This window comes from Lonchura striata, chromosome 13, assembly GCF_046129695.1.
Source record: "Lonchura striata isolate bLonStr1 chromosome 13, bLonStr1.mat, whole genome shotgun sequence".
Taxonomy (NCBI): Eukaryota; Metazoa; Chordata; class Aves; order Passeriformes; family Estrildidae; genus Lonchura; species Lonchura striata.
In genome coordinates, this window is record NC_134615.1 from 23,763,185 (window position 1) to 23,788,317 (window position 25,133).

The window sequence follows — 25,133 nt, forward strand, 5'->3', positions numbered from 1 at the left end:
CCTGATGGGCGCCCGCCGGTGCCCGCCCCCGGCGCGGCAGTTCCGGCAACGCGGCGTTCCGCCGGGAGCCGTGACCCGGCTGTGGAGCCCTCGGCTCCCTGAGGGCCACACGGCGCTGGCGCCACCGCGAAGGAGAGTTGGACCGAAGTCCAGCCCGGGCCTGGTCCCGGTGCCGCAGCCCTCGGGTAAGCGGGCCTAGCGGGCGTTCCGAGCGGCCTGCTGATCCCGCGGCGGCGCTCGGTGGCCCGTGAGGGGAGGCGGCCCCGAGCCCCCGGGGCGGGGTGGCGCGGTTCTCCTCTCAGCAGGTGCGCGAGCTCCTAGGACGCGCCGTGGGTCTGAGTTAATGCTAAACCCGTGCATTTTGGCCTTGCAGGGTACGCGAGATTCTGGTGAGCCGGGGTGGCACGAGGGGTCCCGGTGGGCTGCCGGCGGAGGCCGCCGGGAAAAGTGAGCCCCGTCGCAGGCACGGATGAGCTCCGTCGGGCGCTGGGCTGGATCCATGGCAAACAGGTGAGACACTTCAGGTAACGTAAAGCCGGCACCTGAGCTCTGCGGCCGAGCCGTGCCCTGCCGGCGCCTGCCGAACCCTGCCCGCTCTGCCGTGCCCCGGTGCCCGCTCTGCCGTGCCCGCTCTGCCGTGCCCCCGTGCCCGCTCTGCCGTGCCCCCGTGCCTGCGCTCGCGTCGCGCAGGCCGGCGTTGCCCTCCGCCATCTTGCCCGTCCGTCTGTCCGCTGCCCTTTGTCTGTCTGCGGCTCCCGGCGCCCGCGGCGGCACCGGGTAAGCCGCGCCGGGCTGGGGTTGCCGCTGCGAGGGGTGAAACGGGCCCCGTGGCGGGACCCCCGCAGCCGGAGCCGGTCTGTTTGTCAGGGCTGCCCGGTCGGGACGTCGGGACCCGGGCAGGGTTCCCGCGTCCGTCCTGATGCCAGGGGAGCCGCACCCCTTTGTCTGTGTGTCCGGCCGCTTGCGGGCCCGGTCCTCCCTGCCGTCTCCCGTGTTCTGGGACTGCCGGCCGGATCCCGCTGTCTGGGGAGGTTGCCGAGCTCTTCGTGTGCATTTGTCTGAGAAGGCTGATGGATCCCTGTGTCTGCCAGGCAGTGCGAGGCTGACTGGATCCTTTTGTCCGACTGTCTGAGAAAGCTGATGGGATGTCTGTGTCTCTCTGTCAGCCAGAGGCTGATGAAATCCCTGTGTTTGTCTCTCTGAGGAGGCTGGCGGGATCTCTATGTACATGTGTCTTGTGGGAAATGGGTTCAGCTCCTCCTTTTGTCTTTCTGAGAGGACTGTTGTAAATGCCACCTTGCTCTTTCAGTACAAGGACAAGGATGATTATTAGGCTGTAGGAATAGGCAGGAGAGAGAAGCGTGTTTGGACTGAGGTTGGAATAATTTTTGAAAGGGACACTCATTTTTTGAGGGGGTCAGGATTGCTTAAGTCTTTACCTGAGAATAGGGCAGGACTGCCTATGTACGATGCTTTTGACATACTTGTGGATTGTGTTGGATGCTGGCCTGGAATCTAGCTGTGGTGATGCAGAAGGGTGGGGAATGACCCTGGGTGAGCCAGCAGAACTTTGCTAGAGACGTGGAGGATTGCAGTGAAGTGTGTGACAGGCTCTTCTCTTCTCAGATGAGCCCTCCGCAGAGGGGAGGGAACACTCCGTGCTCCTAGGTCAGGAAAACATGTCCCGTCGGAAACAGACCACTCCTAACAAAGTTCACTGTGAGTATGACATTATGCAGCATTGTGGGATCCTTGCTCTGGGTGGGTTGTGGAGTGAGGTGTGGGGGGAGTGGTATGATGGGAGTGATGGGAAGGGACAGCTTGTGGGGAATGGTGGTTACTCATCTTCTGTCTTAGGCTATAAAAGAAGAGAAATTGAACCCTGTGCATCAGAGAAGCTGGCTGTGTCCTGGCTTAGTAGGACAGGGATAGGTTTGAACAAACAGCTGATGCTGAGAACATAGGCATGTATGTGCAGGGCCTGCAGCTGGGCTTTGCATTCACACTGTCAAAAGTACAAGTTAGAACACTAGAAAATGTGGCTTGGGGCTCTGGCCCTCTTGCATAGGAAAGGAAGTTCTAGGTGGTTGGAGCTTGCTGGATAAAAGCCAGCAAGTCCTGGGTTTTGATCTTCATCGTACCACAGACTCAGCTGACTGGCCTTGAGCATGTTACTTAAACTCTCTGTACCTCAGTTTCTAACAGAGGATGAAATAAAGCCATTTGCTCTTTCCTGACAAGGAATGGGTGGTGGCCAAGTAATTTACAGGACAAATAACTGCTGTCTGCCAGATTGTTGTTGAGCTGAGGTGGTAAGATGGATCTCTGTTTCTCTGTCATTGGCAAGGCCTTAGCATTTGTTTGACAGTGAAAGGGCTGAAGATGCTCTGCATCAGCACTTCTTGCGGGCAGGCTACAGCCAGGCACCAGTGGAGCTGGGAGACAGAGATGGAGTTTTGGCTGCAGAGGGGAAACCACACATGTATAGCTTTTGTTTGGCAGCAGAGGGAATTTGAGGGGCCTGAAATTATGCCCTTGTTCATACCCAGGTTTGTGGCTGGAAGCATGCTTGGAAATTGGGCTGGAATTAGGAAAATAAGTTTCTATTTCTGTAGATCTGTGAGAGCAAGGCTGCTGAGAGGGCCCTGGGTTTTTTTGGCTGCAGTAGCTGTCAGGAGTGCGATACAGAGCTGAGTGCTGCAGCCCTAACACTGCCTCATTGCTGTTGCTACTGGCTTGCATGTCTGTGTGTTTGTGTGCTGCCTCTGTGCACAGGTACGCAACAGGCGTCTGTGCATGCTGCTCTCTGTGCAAGGGGGAACACTGGGCTGGAGCTGACTCCTTGCACACTCGGTGCGTGCACTAGCAAGAGCTGCCTCTGTCTGGGACTTGCAGCCCCACTGGCTGGGCAGCTTGGCAGAGCCAACTGAGCTGTCCTTGTTGGCCAGAGTGAGGTTCTCAAGGAGTGTGGCTTGTGGCACTTGCATTGCCTTGTGCTCTCCGATTCCTGCTTCTGGTTGCTGGGTTCCACTGTGGGCAGAGTATAGGTGTAATTTGTCTGATAGTACATTAATGACTTTGGAGTTGTCATTCTTAGAGAAATTTGATATGTCCAGTATTTTGTCCTGTGATGCCAGTAACATGCCTTGTGTCCACACACTTCTGCTTCTTAGAGTGCTCAGGTATTACTGCTGTTACTGAGTTCAGGTTTATGTCATGTATGCACTTAAGCTGTCTTCCGTGGGCCAGAGTCGGGATCTCTTGAGTATGGAAATCAAGCACTACAGCAGCTCTAATGGTGCAGATAGAGTTTCCATGGTGTTTAGCTGGGTACTTTTCTGTACTTCACTGCATAAGGGCTGTGTTCTTCAGAAGATTGTACTATCACATACAAAACTCTACACATCACAAAATTCAGTGGTGCACTATTTTCACAGTGAACATTGCTTTTTTTATCTGCAATACAAATGATTGTATCTCTGGTCCTGGTTTTGGAGGAAGCTATCTGACAAACATGCTACCAGGGGGCAGGAGGTTATAGCATCAGGTATGCCACGGAATGGAGTTCTGGGACCTGTTCATCTCCTTTACATGCAGTATGTTGCTAAACAGCAACTATTCAGCAGGAGCCATCGAGAGCAGCAAATAGGACCACAAGAAAATAAGGGGACCAAGAGATACCAGAAACTTGTCAGTGGTGATGTCTTCACCTTGGGATGGAAATTCTTGTCTGTCTTATGATGAACACCACGAAATCGTTGGGACTTCTCTGTCTACCTAGCCTGCTGTGTGTCTGGAGGGCCCAGAAATGCCGTGCAGTGCCCTGACGAGGATAATCGGAGAAAACACCGGCTCCAAGAACGGGGTGAGCCAGCAGAATGAGGAGTCAGGCTGAGACATAGCAGACACGTTACTGGGACTTCTTCACAGGGTCTGCAGTGGTTGGGAGGAGAGGAATGAAAGGGACAGCAGGTATGCAGCTTTTTACGCAGTTGCCTGCAGCTGGGGTCTGATTTGGCAGGCTACGGGGCTGGGGGACTGCCTTTTGGATTTGCATAAATACGACTGTGCATATATGACTGGACAAATTTGATGGGAGGATGGTGCCTACTTCTTCCTTGCATGGCCACTCCATCTTCTCTTCCTTCTTGGACTGACTAGGGTGAGTGACAGCTGCCAATTTCCTCTCCTTGGCTTGCTTGGTGTCTCCTTTTTCCAGGGTTACTTTCCAGGCTTGGCTTGGCCCTCATTTCACCTTGCTCTCACAACATGATTTTCTGTCCTCTCGACAGAATCACTTGCTTGGCAAGCAGAGCAACCAGTTAGGAGATTGTATGGTTACAAAACAGTTTTAAATAGAAGTTGATATGTAAGGAAATTCAGAATAGTACTGAAACAATGATAAAAATTGTGGTAGAATTTATCACAAAAGTCTTTCTGTGCATGATGACCAGTTCCACAATTTTAACTAGTCATTCCCCCTGCAGCACATAAATGGCTCTTAAGAATATAATTTTGTTTTGCCATGTGGTGCATGAAAAACACCTGACAAAGTGCTAACAAACAGAGCAGGAGTAGTGGAATATGCTTGTTGAAAAATAGAATGCAGTTAGGTTGTTTGTGGGGAGATGCCTTAATTGATTCAATTTGGTCTTTATTTTCTCCCAGAGTATGCAGTATAAAATTATAAAAACTCTTAACAATTCATCAGTTCTTGCATTCATCTGTTACTGTGCTGTCACCCCACCAGTCATGGACCGCTTGCTGTCTTTGTGCTTGCCAAAATTTGTTGCAGGTATTAGCATGCACTTCTCTCACCTTGCTGTCCACAAGCTGCTTTGCTTTCTATTGCTTGTCTTCTGCAGCTGATGCTTATTTTAGAACTCTAGATAAGAGCTTGTAGTCAGATTAATTCCTGCTTCTGAGCTCTATTTATCATGGCTCCAATAACCCATTAATCCTCTATTTCCTTCCCTCTCTCTCTCTCTAATACACATATGTTCTGTGCTCTTTGGTGTTCCTTGGATTCTCCTGTCTATAACAGTCCCATTTTGAAGGGACCAATATCTTGCAAGAAATAGCACCCAGCATTCACAACCGAGCAGAAATGTTACTTGCATCAAATCCCTTGATTCTGAAGGGCTCCGTGGACTGCCATTGTTAACCGTTTCAATTGTGTTGTTTTTCATTTCAGTAACCACTACAGCAGTGTGGACAACCCAGAATAGCCATTGGGCAGGTGGAATAGATCCACAGTGGTGGAAAGACTTGCAAATTTCAGGTCCAGGAACACAGAGAAGACCTACATGAACAGGGACTTTTAATTTATGTACAAGGAGGGAATAAACTGACTCATCTCTGAGAGACTGTTCTATTTAGGAAGGAAGGCAGGAGAATTATATAGTCCCTTTGGATTTTGTTTTGTGGATTTTGGGGTGGGAGTTGTTTGTTTCTGTGTTTATTTTCCAGAACACCTGAGAGTTATCCTGCATTCATACAGTTCAAGAAGGGAAGGGCTCAGGGCTGATACCCTAGCAGTCATGCCTGCCCATGATATACAGTACCACAGGGCTGTCCCCTATCTCCAGCACTGCTGACTTGGCATCCCTCTCATTCCCAGCAGTATGGAGAGGAGAATGGAATACAAAGCAGAGGCATTTGTGTCATCTCTCTTGTCCTACATCTCTAGCGGTTTGTAAACAAATACAGAGATTTGTTTTGGTGTTTGGTCAGCCTGCAGCCCTGTTTGTATTTAATAAAGAAACTTCTGGAGAAGAGTCTGTGAATTCACTGTTGAGCATAACATCCTTTACTTATGGCAGTGATCCTAAAGCTGTTGCCTGTCCAACTCCTCTTCCAAGTGACTGGAAGCATACCCAAAGTGGGGTGGAGGTGGGGGTGTGTCTGTTCATGAGCATGTGTGTGCAGAAACATCAAAAGTATAACCCTGGACCTATCCAACATTAAAGCTGTAAAGATTCATCAAAGGAGGACTTAGTCTGTCAGTAGATGAACAGGACACTCCTAAGTTCTTTTGTATTACTATAATATATAAGAAATTTTGTACAGGTGGAAGACAGTATTTTTCCATGTTTGCCTTTCCCAGTCCCGTGATGTTTTTTAGGTAGAGGCTGGGGAGGATGCACAGGACATGTCCTGCTAACAGCACGGGTTTGGTTAACAGCTTGCATTGCTGGCTGTAAGCTGGTTGTTCTCTGCACTGTGCCGAGTCAATGCTCACAGGGCTCTGGGGATGTTGCACAAAGGCTGGAGGCACACACAATTGCTCAGTTACTGTGACTGATGACAGTGTTCCTTATGTGAGAAGTTCCTTCTTCTGTCACCTCAGATAAAGATCCCAGCTTTTAAATCCTGCAGACTGTGTGCATGGTTTGTATAGCTGAGCAGGAACCTGCCCTGCCTTTGGACTCCGGGCTGCTCCTCAGTGGGAGTATAATCTGTCTGAAAGGGAATAGGGGGAGGAAAACAAACACGTAATTGCTTCCACGAGCAGCCTCAGTGGCATTTGGGAATTCTGTTTTGGAATTCTGTCAAAGGTGGCGGCACATCTGCCATCGTAGTTTTACATCAGTCCTGTGTTCTGTAGGTTTCCTCATTTCACCATGCTTTCTCTTGCAATGCTTTTTTGGTCTATGGACTTTTATCCTGGTGGTTTGTAGTTTTCTGCTTCTTGGAGAGGCACTGGAATTCTGTGGTGTATGCTGCTTGTACAGTCTGTATCTCAGTCCCACCAATGTGAGGCTGTAGTCCCAATATAAAAACATCACTCCAGGTCATGAAAACCATTCAGTGCTGGGATGGCTTCTGAGGCGGTGTCACAGCAGTCCCTGCTGCTTTCAATGACAAATAGACTTGGTGCTCCTCAGCACCTCTGCTCAGACACATGGATTGTGTTCTCAAATCTTCTTTACAGCACTCTTTCTCACATTTCTGAAAGAGAATGATAAAAGCCTTCAAATGCTTTTGGAAACCTACATGGGGACATTGGTAACTAAAACTCTTCTCCCACAATCTCAGTGAAACTTGTGAAGGTCTTTGAAATCTTCTATAAATCACAGCTTTTTAAAGCCCTGCCAAAATTGCACGGTGAGCTCCAAGGAAGGCAGTGTGAATGGGAACATGGAGCAGCACTGGCTGGAACAGTTCAGCACGTGGGAATGTACCTGTCCTTGTAAGAGGACTGGTGCTCTCTCAGGAGTTCAATTTCTTGGTTATACTGGTGCCAGCTGTGGCCCTGTACTAAAAGGTAACTTTGTCTTCTGAAAGCTGTGTTTTGATTTTATGTGAAAAATGCACTGCGTTTTCCTTGGCATTTTCACATTGGTGCTTTGAATGGTTCTTAAGCACTTAGAAATCAGTTGATAAATGCACCTCAAAAGCCAGCCTGCTGGGAGCTTCAGCACCTTTCCCAAGCCCCCCAGCTCATCCACTGGAAAAGGTAAATTATGATTACACCTGGAACAATGTAATTTGTTTTCTTTAATATGAAAATTAATGGTTGCCTTTTATTGTTATTCTCTGGAACCAAAACTTCTTTGAGCAGGGATTGCTGTAAGAAGTTTTCATTTAGAGCACAAGTAAATACTTTCTTTCAAGGTGTTCACCATGTCCTATTGAGCTGAAGTACTAGTGGTCACTGTTTTCAACTGAACAAATTGTTTTGCCCTAAGCATGCATCTCAGATCTCTGGAGTCATTCCCTTAGGTTTCTGTTTTGAGCACATGAAGTGCCAATGAGATTTATTTTAGTGAGAGCTATTCCTGGGCAAGGCAGTGTAGTTTACTATCCATCATATACACAGGAGAACACCAGCTCCAAGCATAGACACCTTCTGTAAAGGCAGCTTGTCCTCATTTCTCCTAGGACAGAAGAAAGTGACAGAGCATGCCAAGGACAACCCCTAGTTTTCAGATCACTGTGGAGGGCAGATGAGGTACCAGGCACTTAGGAAGGTGCTATTTTTGAGTGAAATGCCTGCTATAGCCAGGAATAAGAGTTAATAATTTAGAAGAGCTATACAGTAAAATCCCTGATCTGGGATACTGTCACAGTCCCCAGGGGCTTCCCCCCACCCTTAGCTGTGCTGTAGGATATTGGTGGATAGCTTGGCAGCAGCAAGAGCCACCTGGCTATTTATGGCAGATATATGGAGTCACAGATATTTTGTGGCTGGAGTGGGCATACACATAGTATGCGGACAGCAGCCCAGTGCTCACATTGCCACTAGTGAGACTCTTCTACATCCAGGCACTGGACTCACATCAGCAGGTGCCAGAGGCTAGTGTGGCAGGGTAGGCAAGCAGAGAAGTGACCTAAGTGCTTTCCAGGAGGTGATTCCAGAGGTTCTGCACAGTGCAGGTGAGCAGCTCCATGCCTGTTGTATTTTTGGCAAGCTTTGGTGATGAGAAGCAATGGAACAGCACCAGTCTGACTCTTTGTCTTTGTGGCTGCTAGGGGAGCAAGTCTTTGCAGGGCTGGAGGAGCAAGCCCGCCAAGCCATGATGAAAAATAGCTTTCCTGGAACTCTTGGGGACCAAAGGCCAACAATTCATCCACTGCAAGACCCTGACTCCAGCAGCAGTGAGTTCTGCCCCTTCTAGTACACCAAGGTAGTAGACTGGGGAGACTGGAAAGGGGTGAGGCTGAGGGCTGCACAGTGTGTGTGAGTCCTCTGAGGACCGTCTTACCCAGCCCCTCCTCCGGGTTAGCCCTTCACTCCAGTGCAGGATTTTGTCCTAAGGATCTGACCAGCACAGCACATCCTGGGCAATGCCATGGGACCCAGTGCCATTTCACCAGAGCAGGGTGGGAACAGCAGCAGCTCTGGCTGAAGATCTGGCAGTCATCAAGCAAGGCAGTGTAAGAGGCCATGCCCAGGGATTCAAGTGCCCTAGACTGAGTTTAAATGGAACCCCTAGTTGGAGGGGGTGGGCAGGAGCCCCTGTAATGCTGGTCAGGACAGTTAAGGCCTATGAGTGCCGTCAGGGTCCTGACACTTGGTAAAACTGTTCTGCACATTTCAGGTGGCAGTGATGATGAGGAAACCACTCAGGATGAAGTTTCTTCCCATACGTCTGAGGAAGATGGCTCAATGGTGAAAGTGAAGAAGGAATTAGAAAATGCAGAACGACCTGTGGCTGGAACCCCATTGATAAGAGAAAATGAGGCAAGTGTCTACTGGCTCTGCACTCACCATAGCCTCCAGGGAGAGAGAAGGGTACTGTCTAACCACTTCCTCTCCCCATCATGTTTCTTTATTTTTCTCTCCCTTCCACCTCCTCCAAACAATGTCTCCTGGCAGGAGGAAAGGGTATGAAGAGCTTTTTGGCTGCCTGGAGCAGGAGACAGCAGGCACAAACTGGCCCAAGATGTTTGCAGAATGCATCCCCTTCTCTTGGTTCTGGTGCCATTCTCCAATTGGCTTACCCTTGCCACAGAAAAGGCCCTGCCTTCTCGAGTCACTATGCTGGCAAGAACCTGGGTGCAGGTGAGGCTGTGAGGCCTCTGCCCCCTCTCTGTGAGATGCAGGGGTTTTGCTCAGAGGCTGAATGAAGGAGGTTTCTTTCAGGTGTTAAGCAGCCAAGCCAGCCCTGGCAGGACTGGGCACATGGCAGCACTGGGAGGAGCCAAGGAAGGGCGTTGTGCCTGCGGGGGTCTGTGTGCCTTACACCAAATGGCTCTTCCTACCCCTAGGTGTCCGAGAGTGTGAACGCTGAGCCCATACTGGGACTGTCACAATGCCCCCTCTGCCAGCTCGAGTGTGGAAGCAGAGATCAACTCATCGCACACGTCTATCAGGTAGGGATAGTTCCAACTGGGGAGTATCTCTGGCCTGAAGTCTCAAATCCAGAAACAACTCAGAGCACAGGGTAACTTTGTTCTGGTCTAACTTTTTTCTGAACTGAGTTTCCAGCTAGGATGTGACTGAAGTTTACAGCTGTAAACTATGTCCAGAGGGTGTCTGGGGCAAAGAATTAGCGAGGCCCTGGTCTACAGATCTGGAAATCATAACTCTAAGCCAAGGCAGTCTCTGCAAGTATTTCAGGCTAAAACCAGACAGTTCCTTCAAACTAAACATGGAAGCAATTTTTATATCATTCAGTGAGATAAGAAACCTTCCTCCTGATCATTTATGTTATACTTCATTACAGTTCCTGTAATAACCTATGAGAATAGCTGTTCTTCCTCAAAATTATTCCGGTTTTTCAAGAAATCTGTGGTGAAATCTTAGGTTTTGTTGTCAATGCTTTCTTCATAGCACATCAAAGTCTCTAGCAGAAGGAATGAAACAGAACTTACCAGTTGTCTCCGTGTAAGTGCTTCTTCACCAGCATCCAGCCTTGCTTTAATTGAGTCATGGCTTGTCCTGCACCAGCAGTTCTTCAAATGCATTTCTGAAAACAAGGGTCAAGTCTTACAATCCAAGTGTTTTGGCCTTTATTTTTTCTCCTGCACTGGAGTTGAACTATAAAGGGATTTTCTCCTTGTTTGACCTGTGACACACTGAATTACTTGTCTTGAGCTTGGTCTAAAAGCTGGCAGACAGAGGTTTAGTGGTAAAGGGTTCCCATTCCAAGAGGCTGAACAGAATAGTTTGAGCATGCCTTGGACTGGGCAGGGAGCTGGGCAATATGTAACTACCACCTGAGTGTTGTTTTGCAGCACACTGGAGCGGTGGTGAGTGCCAAGAGCTACCTGTGTCCTGTGTGTGGCAGAGCTCTCAGCTCCCCAGGATCCCTTGGGAGACATCTCCTGATCCACTCAGAGGACCAGCTGTCCAACTGTGCAGTTTGTGGAGCACGCTTCACCAGCCACGCCACCTTCAACAGGTCAGGGTCACCCTGGCCAATGGGTGGGCTAGGGCAGCACATTAAAGTTTAGGTGGGTTGCTTTGAATTACTCTGAAGTTGTGGCTCTGGACCCACTGAGGCCTGTAGGATAGTGCTAAACATCCCCAGTGAGTGAGATTCTCTTGACCCCTTCCTCTCTGCAGCTCTGCATCCCCTGCCAAGACGTCTGTAGGCTGTGCTGGTAAAAGGGTCTTTCTTAGCACTGTGCAGAGATAGAGAAAATGCTGTGGGCTCCAGTCACTGGAGAACAATCCACCCCTTCCCTTGCCCAGCAATCCACTGGAGTAAAGCTGCACTATCCAGATGTGTTCATTATGTCCTGAGCAGGACTACAGGTGAAGACCACCAAAATGTTCTTTCTTTGTGTCCTGCCTAGTGGGAGATTATACACTGACCAGTGGAATGGGGCTAAAAGGAGAAATTCAGAGATGATGGGAGGAGCAGCTTGCTGGATTATTCCCGCTCTTGCACTCTTCTAACCCATATAGTGCTCTGGGCTAATCCCCTTCCTTGCCCTGAATAGGAGAGTGCTTTATTTTAGGTACTTAGACATATCTGTGGGCAAATGATTTAGCAGAGGGCTCTGCCATGGGCTGTAAGTGGGAGCATTGTTCATGGCAGCCCATGGGGACTCTGCCCAAAGCACCAAGCCTCTGACTGCGTTCCTCCTGCTTTGCAGTGAGAAGCTGCCAGAGGTGCTCAGTGCGGATCGGCTGCCGGCACCACAGAGCCAGGGCCCCTCCTGCACTGAGGGTAAGGATGTTGCCTTCTGCACCCCTGTGTATCCTGCGGGCATCCTCCTGGTGTGCAACAACTGTGCTGCATACCGAAAGCTGCTGGAGGCACAGACGCCTGGCATGCGCAAGTGGGCCCTGCGGCGCCAGAATGAGCCCCTGGAAGTGCGGTTGCAGCGCCTGGAGCGGGAGCGTACGGCCAAGAAGAGCCGGCGGGACAATGAGACACCTGAGGAGCGCGAAGTGAGGCGCATGCGGGATCGAGAAGCCAAACGGCTGCAGCGCATGCAGGAGACAGATGAGCAGCGGGCACGGCGGCTGCAGAGGGACCGGGAAGCCATGCGCCTAAAACGTGCCAACGAGACCCCTGAGAAGCGACAAGCCCGGCTCATCCGCGAGCGTGAAGCCAAGAGGCTCAAGCGGCGCCTGGAGAAAATGGATATGATGCTCCGGGCACAGTTTGGCCAGGACTCCTCTGCCATGGCCGCTCTGGCAGCTGAAATGAACTTCTTTCAGCTGCCAGTGAGCAACGTGGAGCTGGAGAGCCAGCTGCTGGGCAAAATTACCTTTGAGGAGCAGAGCAACAATGCGTTGCACTAAACCACAGCCAAGAACTGTGCTGCCTTTGTTGCACCTGCCACATATGCACTAGCAGGCTTCTGCACTCAGGAGGCTGCTGCGGGTCCCTGCCTCATCCTCCCTGACAGGTGGTTCTGGTTTTCCTCTGAACCCAGGAGGAGACCAGAGCTGAGAGATGCCTGCCAAAGCAGCTCTAATGGGAGCAGATTCTGAGGATACAGTCTGCTCTGGGGGCCAAGTCACAGCCTGTGACAGAATGAAAATAAATTAATGTATTAATTAACATTAATTAATGTTCACATGTATTAATCCCCTTCTTTACCTTTTGTGCTTTGATCTGTTTCTGGGCCCTTGCTGCCCAAAACGTCTACACTGCTGCAGTTCTGCTGTAGGTGAAATCCACCTCAATAAAAAAGGATCTTGTTTACTGCAGCATGAATTACAGAGCTGAAGACAGATAGTCCACAAAGTTCTCCAGGAGTAATTCCTTTGCAGTTTGTGCCCATAAAAAAGAAACAAAGGAAGATGTCCTTCTGGAAATACCTGTGCACACCCTTTTTTAAATCATCGTTATTATATACTTAGTTGCAGTGGCATCCATGGAAAAACTAAGGAACCTAAGATCCTGTTTTAAGATACCCCATAAAAACAGTGAAAGGCTGGCCAAGGTAAACAAATAGCAAACAGGTTTGCTGCTTTACTCAGAAGTTATTTTCACTTAAACAGTATTTCAGGTTTGCAAGTGAAAGAGTTGATTGAATGGTAAATAATAGAGTACGTCAGTTTCTAGGACTTTATGGATTTGTTTTTCCCTTTATTCAGCACTGGTGAGGCCACATGTGGAGACCTGTGTCCAGTGCTGGAGTCCCCAGTGCAAGAGCAGCATAGACGCACTGGAGGCAAAACGTCATCGTAGCCTGTGTCTACAGGAAAAGGTTCCCGTTGCTAATAGAAATCACTATTAAAACTATGCGACTATGGAAATTATATCTAGGCATCTTTAAACTGCAAAAGGCAAAGCAGTGGCACAGAAGGACTCGTGGCAGCGCAAAGAAGTGGTACACCCTCCATTATTTGGCTTCTTTAAGAGTGAGCACCTGAAAATGCATGGTGTTAGCTTCGTGGTTTTGAGACATCAGCCCACAAAGGCCAGTATGCCACGCTTCTTTGTTTTGTAGCCTGAAAACCCCTATTAGCGCCATAGTATTTCCAGTTTATGTCTAGAGTCATACAGTGGTTCAAACACCTTGGGAAGTACTGTGTTCTCTCTGATGGCTGTTTCTCTTTAAGTCAGAAATGATGACAACAAGACTGCTGCTTGAGATCAGAAGAGTTTAAGTTAAAACAAGAAGCAAAACCTTTTGATCAGACTCCTTAAAACCCTCATTTCCTCCTCACTTTTCAGTTTGAAAAAAATTTGATTGCAGTCCCTTAAAGCCCTAGTTTAAAAAGTTAACTTCAAAATGCATAATGTTGCACTTTTCTGTGCAATAAAGAACCACTCTCAGAGGCATCCCAAGGGATGAAACAGCATTGAAGCTTTTCAGCGAAAGTTTTCTCCTCCTGCCACTGCAATATCAAGCTTCTTCCCTGTATTGAAGCTGTTTTAATATTATGTTCATTCATCATGTAGAGCTGATACCCAGGAGCTATCCCTGCTTCTCCTCTTTGGGAAAAGGCACTGTAAAGGAGCTGTTCAGGTCCATGTTCCTTTGTTCATATCCTCTTTTGTTCTGTGATCTCTCCCTTTTATCTTCACTTGTGTTCATTTGATACTCAAACCCCCAGGTTGCTTCTGGCAGTATCTGCTTTTGCTCTGCCTCATGTTTTTGCTCTCCCAGCACGGATGTACCTTTACTCTCCAACCTGCAGCTGGAACTTTCCTTGTATTGTCACTGACACCTTATCTTTATTCCAAGGGGTTCAGGAGAGACCACATAACACAAAAGTATCTGAAAACACAGAATTATGACTTATAATCCATCTTCCACCCTGTATCTTGCCTTTGACATGAGTCTCCAGATCACTGTGTAAATCCAGAGAAGCCACATGCTAATGACCACTGATACTGCACACAAGCAAAAAGTCTCAAACACCAAAGGAAAAGCTATTGGTTTATATATAGATATATATATATGTATATAGATATATACTGTGTTTACAGAGTCAACAAGTTAAATGCAATATTCATAAAAGCATTAACAATAAAAATACAATTTGTTTGTAGGCAAGTACAGACTTAAAATGGTAAAACAGGAAAAAGGATCTCACCAAAGTACAAATATACAGTACAAATTGATTTATTTAAAACAGTTACAAAAAAAGCACAACAAAATAGAGATTATCCTTAGAATTATTAATGCTTTGTTAAAGATCAGGTAGGAGGAAAGGGGCAGGGACAAAGTTGGAGGGGAGCACCTGACTAGTTCTAAGGCTTTAGATACACTGCATCGGTTACATGTTAATACAGCCATATACTGGGGGATATAGTGAGGGGTCAGCACTTATCTACAAACATCTCTCTGCCTCAGGGCAGCCCAGCCAGCTCCCCCATGTTTCTCTCTCTCTCTGAGCACACCCTCCCTGGTGCTAAGGTGCCATGAAAGCCAAAAACAACTCGAGTGTGCCAGGGGTGTGTTGGCAGGGTGGGTGGCAGCAGCCCAGGACCTATGGGGCAATTCTGTCCTTGACAGTGTGAAGGCCATGGGACGGCCTGGACCATCAGCGTTTTAAACTGTATGTGGAACACCCTGGGCCAAACTCTACAGGATGTATATTTGTAGCTATCTTAGCAGCTTCTGACAAGTGTCAGGCTCTAGCACAGCTTGAAAGATAGGGAGCAGTTGTGAGTGATGCTGGGGAAGGCACGTATGCTGCTGCAGGCAGGAACTAGCATTTGGGCTACTCCAGCTGCTGTAGTTTCTTTTACAATATTTTCTGAGTAACAAGGATTGTTAGTTCTCTATAGGACAAAGTGACTTGAAGTGTGGGGTGGGGACAGGGACACAACGTGAAAAGTGCAATATAAAAAGCTGCTCAGCAGCTGGAAGGAGAAGGCAGAGGGACCTCTGCAGCTTCCTTCCCTTCCAGACAGAGCTTCCTCTGCATAGTCTGGTAGTGATGAGCGCTCATTGCTGTGAATGCACAGCCCAGAGACAGGCCTTGCTCTGCTGTGCAGCTAACCTGAGGCATGTTCCATGGGATGGGACAGATGGCTACAGACACCCACTATTGCATCCCATGGATTCCTGCTACAGAGCATGAGCTGGATAAGATTAGGGCCTCCTCCAGGCAGGACCACAGCTCTCCTACCCTAGACAATAGCAGCAGGAACGTGGTATATTTCTCTGAGAAGTCTGTCACATCTCTACCAGCAGAAAAGCCCAGGTAACCATCCTACTCTGCAGTGTCTTCCTGGCTTTATCTCCTCTCCCTGTAAACCCGAGAAATAAAAGCCTCCTCCATCGTTCATTCACAGCCTTTCTCACTGCAGCAGAGCCTGTCTCACATACTCCCTGTCCCACATATTGCCTGTCCCAGGAGAGCCTCAGTGCTCAGCACAACCACCACTATGGTGCTCAGCCATACAGCCCTGTCCAGTAAGAACAGGTTCCTGTGATACCAGTACTGCTGAGCTTGGCTGGAGAGTTGTCAGTGGCCCCCTCCTGTCCACCCTTTGGGGCAAACAGCCAGACACACAGATTCTTAATCTCAGTCCCCTGTCATGAGCTGTGCTTCAAACCACTGCTTCCAGGGAAGAGCTGGCAGCCGAAACACAGCAGCAGGACTGACAGGAGTCTGGATAAAAGCACCAAGGTCTAGTTCACCACGGCTTGTTCCACAGAGCTCAGGACTGCACCCAACAGAGGTGCAGCAAGCCAGAGTCCAGATCAGCAGCCAGGTAGACAACAGGGCAAGCACCTTCACAGTTCTTCACGTGCCTACAGCACAAAGCTATTTAAGTCACACAGCATCTTGCCTCATTTGTCAATACTGCCCATTCAGACTACTGCACAGTGCAGCTGAGATTGAGGAGTTACAGTAACACACATGGTGTTAAGGCAAGCTCTCCAAACCCTTACTCTAAGACAAACTTCGGGGTTCAGAGATAGTCAAGGGGCTCTGCACTACCAGTTGCTCAGACACTGCCTCTATGGTGTAACCAGCCCTTCTACATTCACAAGCCCTATGTATGCGAGATCCCTTTCTCAAGTGCCTGTTGAAGCCCTGAATCCTTCTGCATGCACTGTCCATAGAACAGGCATGAGAACCCAGGCTCCTCTGCCTCCTGCCTTTGGCCATGGACACCTCAGATATCCTGAATATTAAGTACTAATTACTAACATTAATGGAGTTTTACATAGGAGAGTCCCAGTCAGCAGGAGCTGTGACACCCCCAGGTGATGATGGGGCCCAGGTGGAGACTTCACTGGGGTTGTGAAACTTTCACAGGGTTGTGAAAACAGCATAGTTTCCTATAGGTCCTGCACCTGAGGAGGCAGAATCTTCACACAACAGCATCACTGTGACATCCCAAATGCAGCTGATGAAACCAGAAGTAGTGTGTCATTTGGGACAGCATCCTCATTCCAGAGAACCCTGTGAGGCACAAACACTGAGGGCATAATTAGCACATATCTCACCTAAGGCCTGTCCTGGTGCAGGCATTTTAAAGGCAGCAGAAATGGCTAGTAATATGCTAAGAAAACAGGACTGAGGCCGGGATGGAAGGGACATTCTGAAGACTAACTTGCCTAATACACAGATGCATCCATTGCACAGTCAGCAGAAGCAAACCAGTTACAGGACACACTCCTGGGGAGTGCAGAACAGCCCTGAGACAGCACCACTGCAAGGGGAGGTGCTGACACACACCATTCTGTGACAGAGAGGAGTGGCACCCCAAGAGTCAGGCACACTTGACAAATTTCAGGCAGATGAGAGCAGGGAGATAGGAACAGCATGCTGAACATCAGGACTCTGCGTACTAAGAAAGCCCCCTCCAAAGCCTGGTCCTAGCACAGAGATGGGCACCTCAACACAAGGAATACTCAACCCAGGTTAAGTCAGTGAAAACCATTTTCTTACCAGAACAGTGACTATTCTTTATCCTAGCTGAGCAATGGTGTCATAACACCATCAGAGAGGGCAAATTAGTGTAACTACAGGAGCCTTCACTCAATAGAGTGTTACCACCACAATCAGCTGTTCATACACAACTGTATTAAATTTCACCATGAAAAAAACTACTCTTGATTTGATTACATTGTTCTACAGAGGAACTCTGAAGTGAAGCATCAGAAAAACTAACACAAAATGACCCCAAAATGCCCTGTGACACTATGATATTTCTAGAGTCCGTACATTAATCATAGAATTGTACTTAGCACAAATTTTGTACCTTGTCTGCATGTGCACAAACACTTCGTCTCTTGTATAGAGCTTATTCAAGAAACTGCCTGCAGGGAAGAACTAGCCATCTGGAACATTTTTCTGACTTAATAACAAAATAGCATTGGTCTTCTCACAGAAGAAGGATGTTTTCAACCTTCTCTAGAGAATGTTGAATGTATTTTGCTCCAGATTAAAAAAAAAAAAAAAAAAAAAAAAACAAACCAAACCAATAAAATATCCAAAATCAAAATTTGACCAAACAAAAAAATCCAACCCCATTCATCCCTCGGTTAACCTCTGCAAAAGCTATAAGCCCAGGAGGGTTTTTTGGAAGTTATTAACATAGGAAGAAAGATTTGATTTGGTGGCAAAACAACTAAGTAGAGTTTACAGCAGGAAACAATGTCTCCCATCCCAACTTGTGTCCCATCTCAAGTGCTCAAGTTCCCTATTCACCTGCACCCAAGCCCATCCTTTTGGTCCTTCCTCTTGAATTTATGTGATTCATTCAAATCTGTACATTCTTTGCAAGAAGAAAGAGTAGTTGGATTCAGTGGAAGAGACATTAATCAGAACCACCAGAGAAGCACCTCCATCCTGCCCTTGAGAGCTCCATCGGTGAACGGTCCTTTTAAAGTGCATGTGTGAAGAAAGGGGATGCTGGGAGTAGAGCCCCCAAACTCCAGGGGGGACCCATATCTCCCCATCATGAGAAAGGAGAAATAAAATCTTCAGCAATTTTATCTGCTACCTTAAGACAAGTCTGCCCTCCTCATCTCCCTACCTGCCCCAAATGCTCAGCCCCTGCCCCGCAGGGAGTCAGTTATCCCAGGAAGTGGGAGAAAGCCCCAGCCTCCAGCAGCCTGTGGAATGCTCTCATCACACACTCATGACCACATCCCTGCTCCCCACCCCAGCTAGCCTGTCGCTGCTCCCTGAGGCACTGAAGGCCTCCTGACTCCCCAGGAGCAACTGGTCAGCCATGGAACTGGAATGGAGCTATTCCTGCAAGGCAGAAAGCAGCCTTTGTTGGTGAGCCTCTGACAGTCTGTGCAATTCCTCTACCTGATGGTGAGGCTCGCTTGCTGTGGCTGCCCTAGCTCACACCTCTAAGGGATCATTTCCCTGCATTCGAACGCCCTTCAATAGACAGCTTGACCTCCTGGGGAATGAAAGAGGGACGGAGCAGAGAGGGCCGAGGCTCCTCTGCCTGCACGCTGTATCTTTGGAAGCCTGGGGCCAAACTGTACAGATTGCCAGCCTCAGACTGAGAAGATTCTGCATGGGAGCTCTGAGCCGTGCTGGTTCTATCTGTGTGGCTCTTCCTTTCACCAGCTCTGTCACATGGCTCTCTGGGCCCCTGGGCTGTTCGTTCCAATCTCTCCCTAGCAGATACCAGCTGATCCATGAGAGGGGAGTTGGCCTGAGAAGCAGAGTTGCCATTCATGCTCTGTAAACTGATTGATATGCATACATCCCCCACTTGCAGCCTGTGACAGGGTAAAGCAAAGAGCTGAGCAGTCCTCCCGGGGCTGCAGGAGGACCAGCCCTGGCCATACACAAAGAAGGGATGCTCCGGGGGCACATCAATGCTCACTTTACTTTGTTGCTCCCCAACCACAAAATGCAGTGTGACAAGCCCAGGCCACTGGCTTTCCTGAATATCCACCACAGTGCTGGAGTCGATCTTCAGGCCTCCACTCACCTCCGCACTGCGAACAAAGTCTTGAGTCTGCAGGTCCTCCACCCGCTTCAGCTCTCCCGTCGCCAGCTGGATGATGGCTCCTTTCATGAAGTGAGAGGGCAGTTGTGAGGAACTGGGTGGCTGCAACTGGGCCAGCTCCTTTTCAAGCACATATCCTCGAGCCTGTGCATCTGGGCTTTCCCTCAGCAGGACTTCTGAAGTGGAAGACCTGACGGGCTCAGATCCAACGGGAACAAGTACTGGCTTGCCATTGGCTATCACCATTCCTTTGGCTAACTGTCTCTGTCTAGCAGTCTCTTCGGGGGACATTCCACATGGGCTCTGGGACTGGCTGTTCCCAGCTGCAGCCCTATCTGTGGTGTTCCTCAGCATGTCTCCCTGCCCATCAGTGGTATTATGGCAAAGATTTAAAGGGCTTGGGTCATCTTTCCTCTGGGCTGCCAGAACATGATAATCCTGAGATGCCAACACCCCCACCACTCTCTGAACCTCCAGATCAGCGTCTGGGGTGCTCCTGTGAGTAGGCACAGAGATCTCTCTTCCCAGCATCTGGTGACCTGGAAGGAACTGTCCATCACCCATAGATCCTGCTGCAGCCCCTGGGGGCAGACAGTCCTCAGCTGCACTGCTGGCAGAGTCCACAGCCTCGTTGGGCCTCCTGGCCACACTTTGCTCCAGGGGCCTCTGCCCACCATTGGCCGCAGCCACCTCTGAGCTCAGCTGACTGTCTTGCTGAGGAGAGTCTGGGTTCCCACCTGCTACAGGTGCCTCATAGGCTGAATAGCCTGGTGGGAGGCGGGACATCTGATAATAAACAGGAATCCTCCCCGGTGGCATGTCCACTGGTTGGGACGCAGTGTGGTGCTGCATCTGCCCAGGAGAGGCTGCAGAGGTGGATTTGTTGAAGCTGTGGGTAGGAGAGGTAGTCTGGGAGGAAGGAGCAGCTTCTTCTGTGAACAGGGAGGCATATGGAACAAAGTGGGGGACATGGGGGGCACTGAGGTTTGTGGAAGGAGACAGGAGAGGACTAGGCATGAAGGCAGGAGGGACGGCATAGGGCACTGTGTAGGGGGAACCAATGAGCTGCAGGGAAGCCGAAGGGATCTGTGCATAGTGGATGGAGGGGAAGGGCACCGCCGGGTGCTGGATGATGGGCGAGGTCACGCTGAAGGCTGGGGGCAGGGGGCTCACGTTCACCACGGGGTGCAGGCCCGTGGGGGAGAAGGTGGCAGGCGGTGCTGCCACTTTGTAGAGCATCCCGTATTGGTCCACCGTCAGCCCCGCTGCTGCCTCGGGGGCCTCGCCGGGACCGTAGCGCGGTGTGGCGGGAGCCGGGCGAGCCGTGCGAGCCCACTCGGGGCCCGAGCCCGAGCCCTGGGCTCCCCCGGCCCGTCCCGCCTCGGTGCCAGTGTTGGCGGCGGCAAGTTCTCGCTTCTTGGGCGGGAGACACTCCTGGCTGCGCTCCTGGCCCGCTCTCATGGCGCCCTGCGGTGTCCCGGCAGCCCCGGCCGCGCCGCTCGTTCATGGGGGCACCCACTGGGGTTGCCACGCGCGGGCTCCGGGATCCGCGCCGCCGGCCGCCGCCTCACCTGTGCCGGGAACAGAGGGAGCCGTGAGTCCAGGCCTCGGGAAGGGGAGGTGGCCCGAACCCCGGCCCCGGGAACGGCCACGGCGACGGCCGCTGGCCCCGGTGCGGGACGCGAGGACGGAAGACGCCCGAGCCCGGTCGCCGCCCCCAACCCCGGCCCCAAAACCGCGGCCGCGCTACCGCGCACCCCGCCCCGTAGCGTCCTGCGGGCCCGCCTGGTGCTCGCCCGGTGCCCGCGGCTCACCCGCCATGGCCCGGACCGGCCCCGCGGGCTCGCCCGGTGCCCGCCCGGTACCCGCGGCTCACCCGCCATGGCCTGGACCGGCCCCGCGGGCTCGCCCGGTTCCCGCCCGGTGCCCGCCCGGTGCCCGTGGCTCACCCGCCATGGCCTGGACCGGCCCCGCGGGCCCGCCCGGCGCCCGGACCGGCTCCTCCCCGCCCGTGGCGCACGGCGATGACGCGTCTCATGGCAATGACGCGCACGCCGAACGCCGGAACTGCTCGGTAGGCGTGGCTCCGCCGCGCCGGATGGCGTCCCGGGGCACGCGCAGCGCCGTTGCCGTGGCAACCAGCCGCGTCCGCCCGGAGCTGAGCTCGACCCGCGAGCCGCGCCCGCCCGGCCCCAGCGCAGGCGCCTGGCGGCAGCGCCGCGCGGCTGTTGTTGGCCCCGCGCCCCGGACCGGATCGCTCCGCGGTTGGCTGGCAGCGAGGGCCCAGCGGCAGCGTGGCCCGGCTCCCCTGCAGGAGCCTTCGGTCTGAACGTGCCCGTGCCCTGTCTCGCACCCCCGCAGTGTCCAGCTGGCCCCGTGCTGCCGACCGGGCTCCGCGGGGGCAGCTACTCGTCATTCGATAATCGTTAATGTGGCATAAGGTCCTGGAAGCGGGAACAGAATAGCTGCCTGGGGCGGGGGTGGCTCTGTATCCCCTTCCAGAGCTGCCTCGTTTCCTGCGGCGCCCTGCGTTCACCCCGCCGCCGCTGGACGTTTCAACAGTGCAAGGTTCGGCGAACTGGGAGCGGCTTGGCCCCTCGGAACCCCTCGATCCCGGAACCGCGGACACGGGCGGCGGGTCCCGCCCGGCCCCGGCATGGGGAGCGCGCGTGCCGGGACCGCCCCGCGCATGACGTCATCAGGGAATGCCACGGTGCAGACGCAAGTTTTCGTATAAGACCTCACGGGTGCTTCCGCCAAGAAAAGTAGTGCAAGCGGTATTTTCGGTCCCGCCACCGCCTCTACTGTACCACACTCTCGCCATCCCCGCCCCGTTCCCGCCGAACTCGGCGCGGCCGCGCTCGCACCCGCGGTCGGCAGAGCCTGCGGAGTCGCGGGGAGCGAGTCGGCCTGGATCCCTCCGCCTGCGGTATCGGTGCTGCGGCCGCGCCGCCGCCATTTTGAATGCCCGGCTCTATCCGCCGCCACCGCTGCAGGGACCGGCCTGGTGAGTGGGACCGGCTCGGGTCTTTGCTGCCCCGCCGGGCTTCCCCTGACCTCCGGGTCTCGCCGCCTGGGGCCTGCGAGTCCTGGGGCCTCTCTCCGCCCCGAGCTCCGCCGCTGGGCCTCGGCTGCTCTGTCCGCGAGGCCGCCCCCTGCCCTCCCGCCGCCTCTGTCGGCGCCGCTGTCTCTGCCTGGCGCTCCGGCCCGCTTCCAACTCTCCCCTGCGCCCCGGGGCCTCCTGCTCGGGTGTGGGAGCGGTCCGTGCGTGCCCTAGCCATTCTTTGCCGGAGAGACGGCGGTGCAGCCCTGCCTCGGCCCCCGTGCCCGGAGGTCGGGCAGCGGCAGCAGTAGCGCGTACCTCAAGAGCGGTTCGTGCTGTGGCCCGCTGCCGTCCTGGCAGAAGTCGGGACTTGTGCTCGGCCTTCCCCTCGCTATATGATTGCCTAGGCTGCACAAGCGCTCCGAATATTGCAGCGTCTGCATTACTTCCCGGTTATGGGTTTTAATGGAAGCAGGAGATTTTCGGTCTGGCTCAAGGTATTTGCAGTGAGCTGCTATGGCCGGTCTCTAAGGGCGCCTTCAAGTCCCTTCTTCAAGGCTGGCTGAGCTCTCGCACGAGCTATAAGATAAATTGTAGTTTATTTTATAGTAGACACTGTTTTTAAAGTTAACAGATGGAACAGGTGTGTGTTTTATTGTGTTGAAAGTGATGTGTAAAAATGTTGAGCGACAAATTTCAGTTTCTGATGCTTGAAATATTAATGGGACAGTGCAGAATCCCAGTGGAAGATCTTTGAAAGGTTAACAGTGTCACATGTGTGGCCAAAAGGTGTTTGGTCCATAGTGGCTTAAACAGTAAAATATAGTGTGTTTTCCCCTGTAAATGCAGGGGAATCTTTTAGGGATGCTCCTAGCATCCTACATTTAAAATGGCAGAGAAATTTGTGCTGTTTTGTTTCCCTGTTGTTTTTTTGTGTAGTAGAGCACAATAGCTTTTTGTACCCATTTCCCTGCTACCTCTCCTCTAAACTACACTTGGGATTTTTTTCCTTTGTTTGTTTGTATATCAAATTCTTGTCATTTGTTGCCAGATTCTTTCATCTGTTTACTTGTGTGCTCTCTGGTGTTTGGCACAGGATTTGAAAACTTGAGTACTTGTTGGGTATTCAAGAGCTGAATGAAGGCAGGAGATTTTGTGGGTTTTTTTCTGAGGAGGTTGGTGTGAACCCTTCCATTCTACTGTGCTGGGAGAAGGAGAGGAAAGGTATTAAAATTCCTGTTTCTTGAGAAGGGAAAAGTAAGTCTTGGGTTATTGTTTTGTGAGGGGATCCAGCTTTTGTGTTTCCAGTGTGTAGGATAGCTTTCATATTTTCTCCCTTTATGATTAAAAAAAAAACATTTTCTTCCTTTTTTGTTGTTTTTCTTTTCTGTTCCTGTGACTGCTGATGTGTTTTTCTGAGAGTGGCACGGTAGAGATGGAAAGATCGTGTAGTACCTTTGAAGTGTCCCGTGAGAGATTAGGGGATAACAGAAATGCTCTGATTGTTGGTGTAGTGCGTTTTGCAGTGGCCTCGCTGTGCATGAGATTAGTGAGTCTGTCAGGCCATGGTGTGAGAAGGTTGTGGACAGTGCACAGGAGTCCAAACTGGCTGTTCTCAGGCACACAGAGCCCACCCTAGTTAGCGCAGTTCAGGTTTGGAGCATCAGCTTTCCAAGTGTGTGGGCTCGTGTAAATCTTTACTGCTGCTAAAAGTGATGGCAGTCAGTAAAGCTGCTTGTGCCTCTCCAGAGTGAATATTTGTATTTGTGAGCTGGCCCTGTAGAACTGCAGGCCATGGGTTGTGTGATCTCATCACATTTTTTAATGATAGAACAATTTCTTCTGAATGCAGGTGATGCTAATTTGTCCTAGATGATACTCAGCTGTTCTTTGGGGAGAGGGTCTGTTCTGCTATGGTAAGAGCATTAGTTTACTGGAGGAGCATTTTGGAGTTAATAAGTAAATGTATGATCAGGCTGTAACTTAAAAAACAGAGCTACAGTAATGTGAGTACAAGTGAATCTGCTGATATCACAGGTATTAGTGCAGCCTGTATCTGCTATTTGGCAGAAATGCTACAAGTGAAATAAAAGATTAGAACTTTTTAGAGAACAGCTGAAGTTATGTGGCCTGTTGTAAAGTTCATATTAATTAATGTAAAAATCTTGTCTTTCCTCTGGCATTAGCAAGGACCTAGAAGGGTGTAGGGGTTTTTGTGACAAACTAGTGGCTTTTTAAAATTATTATTATTTAAAGTTTAACTCTGCAGGAAAGTGAACAGGAAGTAAAATAGCCAGAGTAGTTCACAGATTAAATTAAGGGGAAATTAGAAGCAGTTGATAAGATAATGTAGGTCAGTGGTGATTGAAGAAGCCAGAAAATCTTGAATTCTTCTTGAATCTGTCATGGTGATCAGCTGTATAGCTGTGCTAATTCTTCTTCCTACATTTTTTACCTTCTTAAAAAAATAGGGTGATATTTCTCTTCTTTTTTGGCAGTTGTTGAGGTTAATGTTTGTACTGACTGGGAGCTCAGTGTGAAGGCAGCTCAGGAGTTGCTGCGTTTGGTGTATGTGCACAGTTGTGCAGGAATGGGATACCTTATCTAAAGTGCTGACTTGTGCTCTGGGGCCATGCCTCAGTCAGCAGGGAGTGGGAAGGGGTCTGTAGTTGTTTGGCAGTGGGATTGGGTGGGATCTGTGCAATGTCCTCAGCCTCTGTCCTGCCTCTCCTCTTCCTCTCAACTCTTGAGTAGCACTGAGCCTTGCTTTTTAAATAATGTTGTGCTGC

At 50.8% G+C, this 25,133-nt stretch overlaps 3 protein-coding genes across 11 annotated transcripts in view; 2 read left to right on the plus strand and 1 right to left on the minus strand.

Moving 5' to 3' along the window:
* Position 1: 1 nt before the first annotated feature.
* Positions 2-12,616, plus strand: ZNF821 (zinc finger protein 821). 7 transcript variants are annotated; one of them, XM_021526891.3, is made up of 10 exons: positions 2-185; positions 374-510; positions 1,627-1,719; positions 3,782-3,865; positions 4,022-4,162; positions 5,195-8,601; positions 9,045-9,187; positions 9,715-9,819; positions 10,684-10,850; positions 11,551-12,616. In XM_021526891.3, exons 6-10 carry the CDS (start codon positions 8,433-8,435, stop codon positions 12,203-12,205), a joined length of 1,239 nt encoding a protein of 412 aa, XP_021382566.1. In that variant the 5' UTR covers positions 2-185; positions 374-510; positions 1,627-1,719; positions 3,782-3,865; positions 4,022-4,162; positions 5,195-8,432; the 3' UTR covers positions 12,206-12,616. The 7 variants fall into 7 exon arrangements, with proteins under 7 accessions (XP_021382566.1, XP_077642533.1, XP_021382565.1 ...); XM_077786407.1 differs by having other exon boundaries at positions 3,782-4,162; XM_021526890.3 differs by lacking the exon at positions 4,022-4,162 and having other exon boundaries at positions 3,782-3,972.
* A 1,669-nt stretch (positions 12,617-14,285) lies between these two features.
* ATXN1L (ataxin 1 like) lies at positions 14,286-21,140 on the minus strand. Its single transcript, XM_077786406.1, has 2 exons — positions 21,116-21,140; positions 14,286-20,872 (listed from the first exon to the last, which is right to left on the minus strand). The coding sequence occupies exon 2, from the start codon at positions 20,760-20,762 to the stop codon at positions 18,696-18,698; it is 2,067 nt and encodes a 688-aa protein (XP_077642532.1). The 5' UTR covers positions 20,763-20,872; positions 21,116-21,140; the 3' UTR covers positions 14,286-18,695.
* A 1,055-nt stretch (positions 21,141-22,195) lies between these two features.
* AP1G1 (adaptor related protein complex 1 subunit gamma 1) overlaps positions 22,196-25,133 on the plus strand; it is a 33,886-nt gene continuing 30,948 nt past the window's right edge. For 2 of the 3 annotated variants that reach the window (XM_077786409.1, XM_077786408.1), the window contains exon 1: positions 22,221-22,308. The gene's annotated coding sequence lies outside the window, so the exon portion shown is untranslated. Of the gene's footprint in view, positions 22,309-25,133 lie in introns of all 3 variants that reach the window. The other variant, XM_077786410.1, reaches the window with a different exon arrangement.

Coding starts and splice junctions, on each gene's coding strand:
- ZNF821 (XM_077786407.1), top strand. CDS start 8,433: ATGGAACAGCACCAGTCTGACTCTTTGTCTTTGTGGCTGCTAGGGGAG. Junction 9,820..10,683: donor TCATCGCACACGTCTATCAG/GTAGGGATAGTT, acceptor GTTGTTTTGCAG/CACACTGGAGCGGTGGTGAG. Junction 10,851..11,550: donor AGCCACGCCACCTTCAACAG/GTCAGGGTCACC, acceptor CCTGCTTTGCAG/TGAGAAGCTGCCAGAGGTGC.
- ATXN1L (XM_077786406.1), bottom strand. CDS start 20,762: ATGAGAGCGGGCCAGGAGCGCAGCCAGGAGTGTCTCCCGCCCAAGAAG.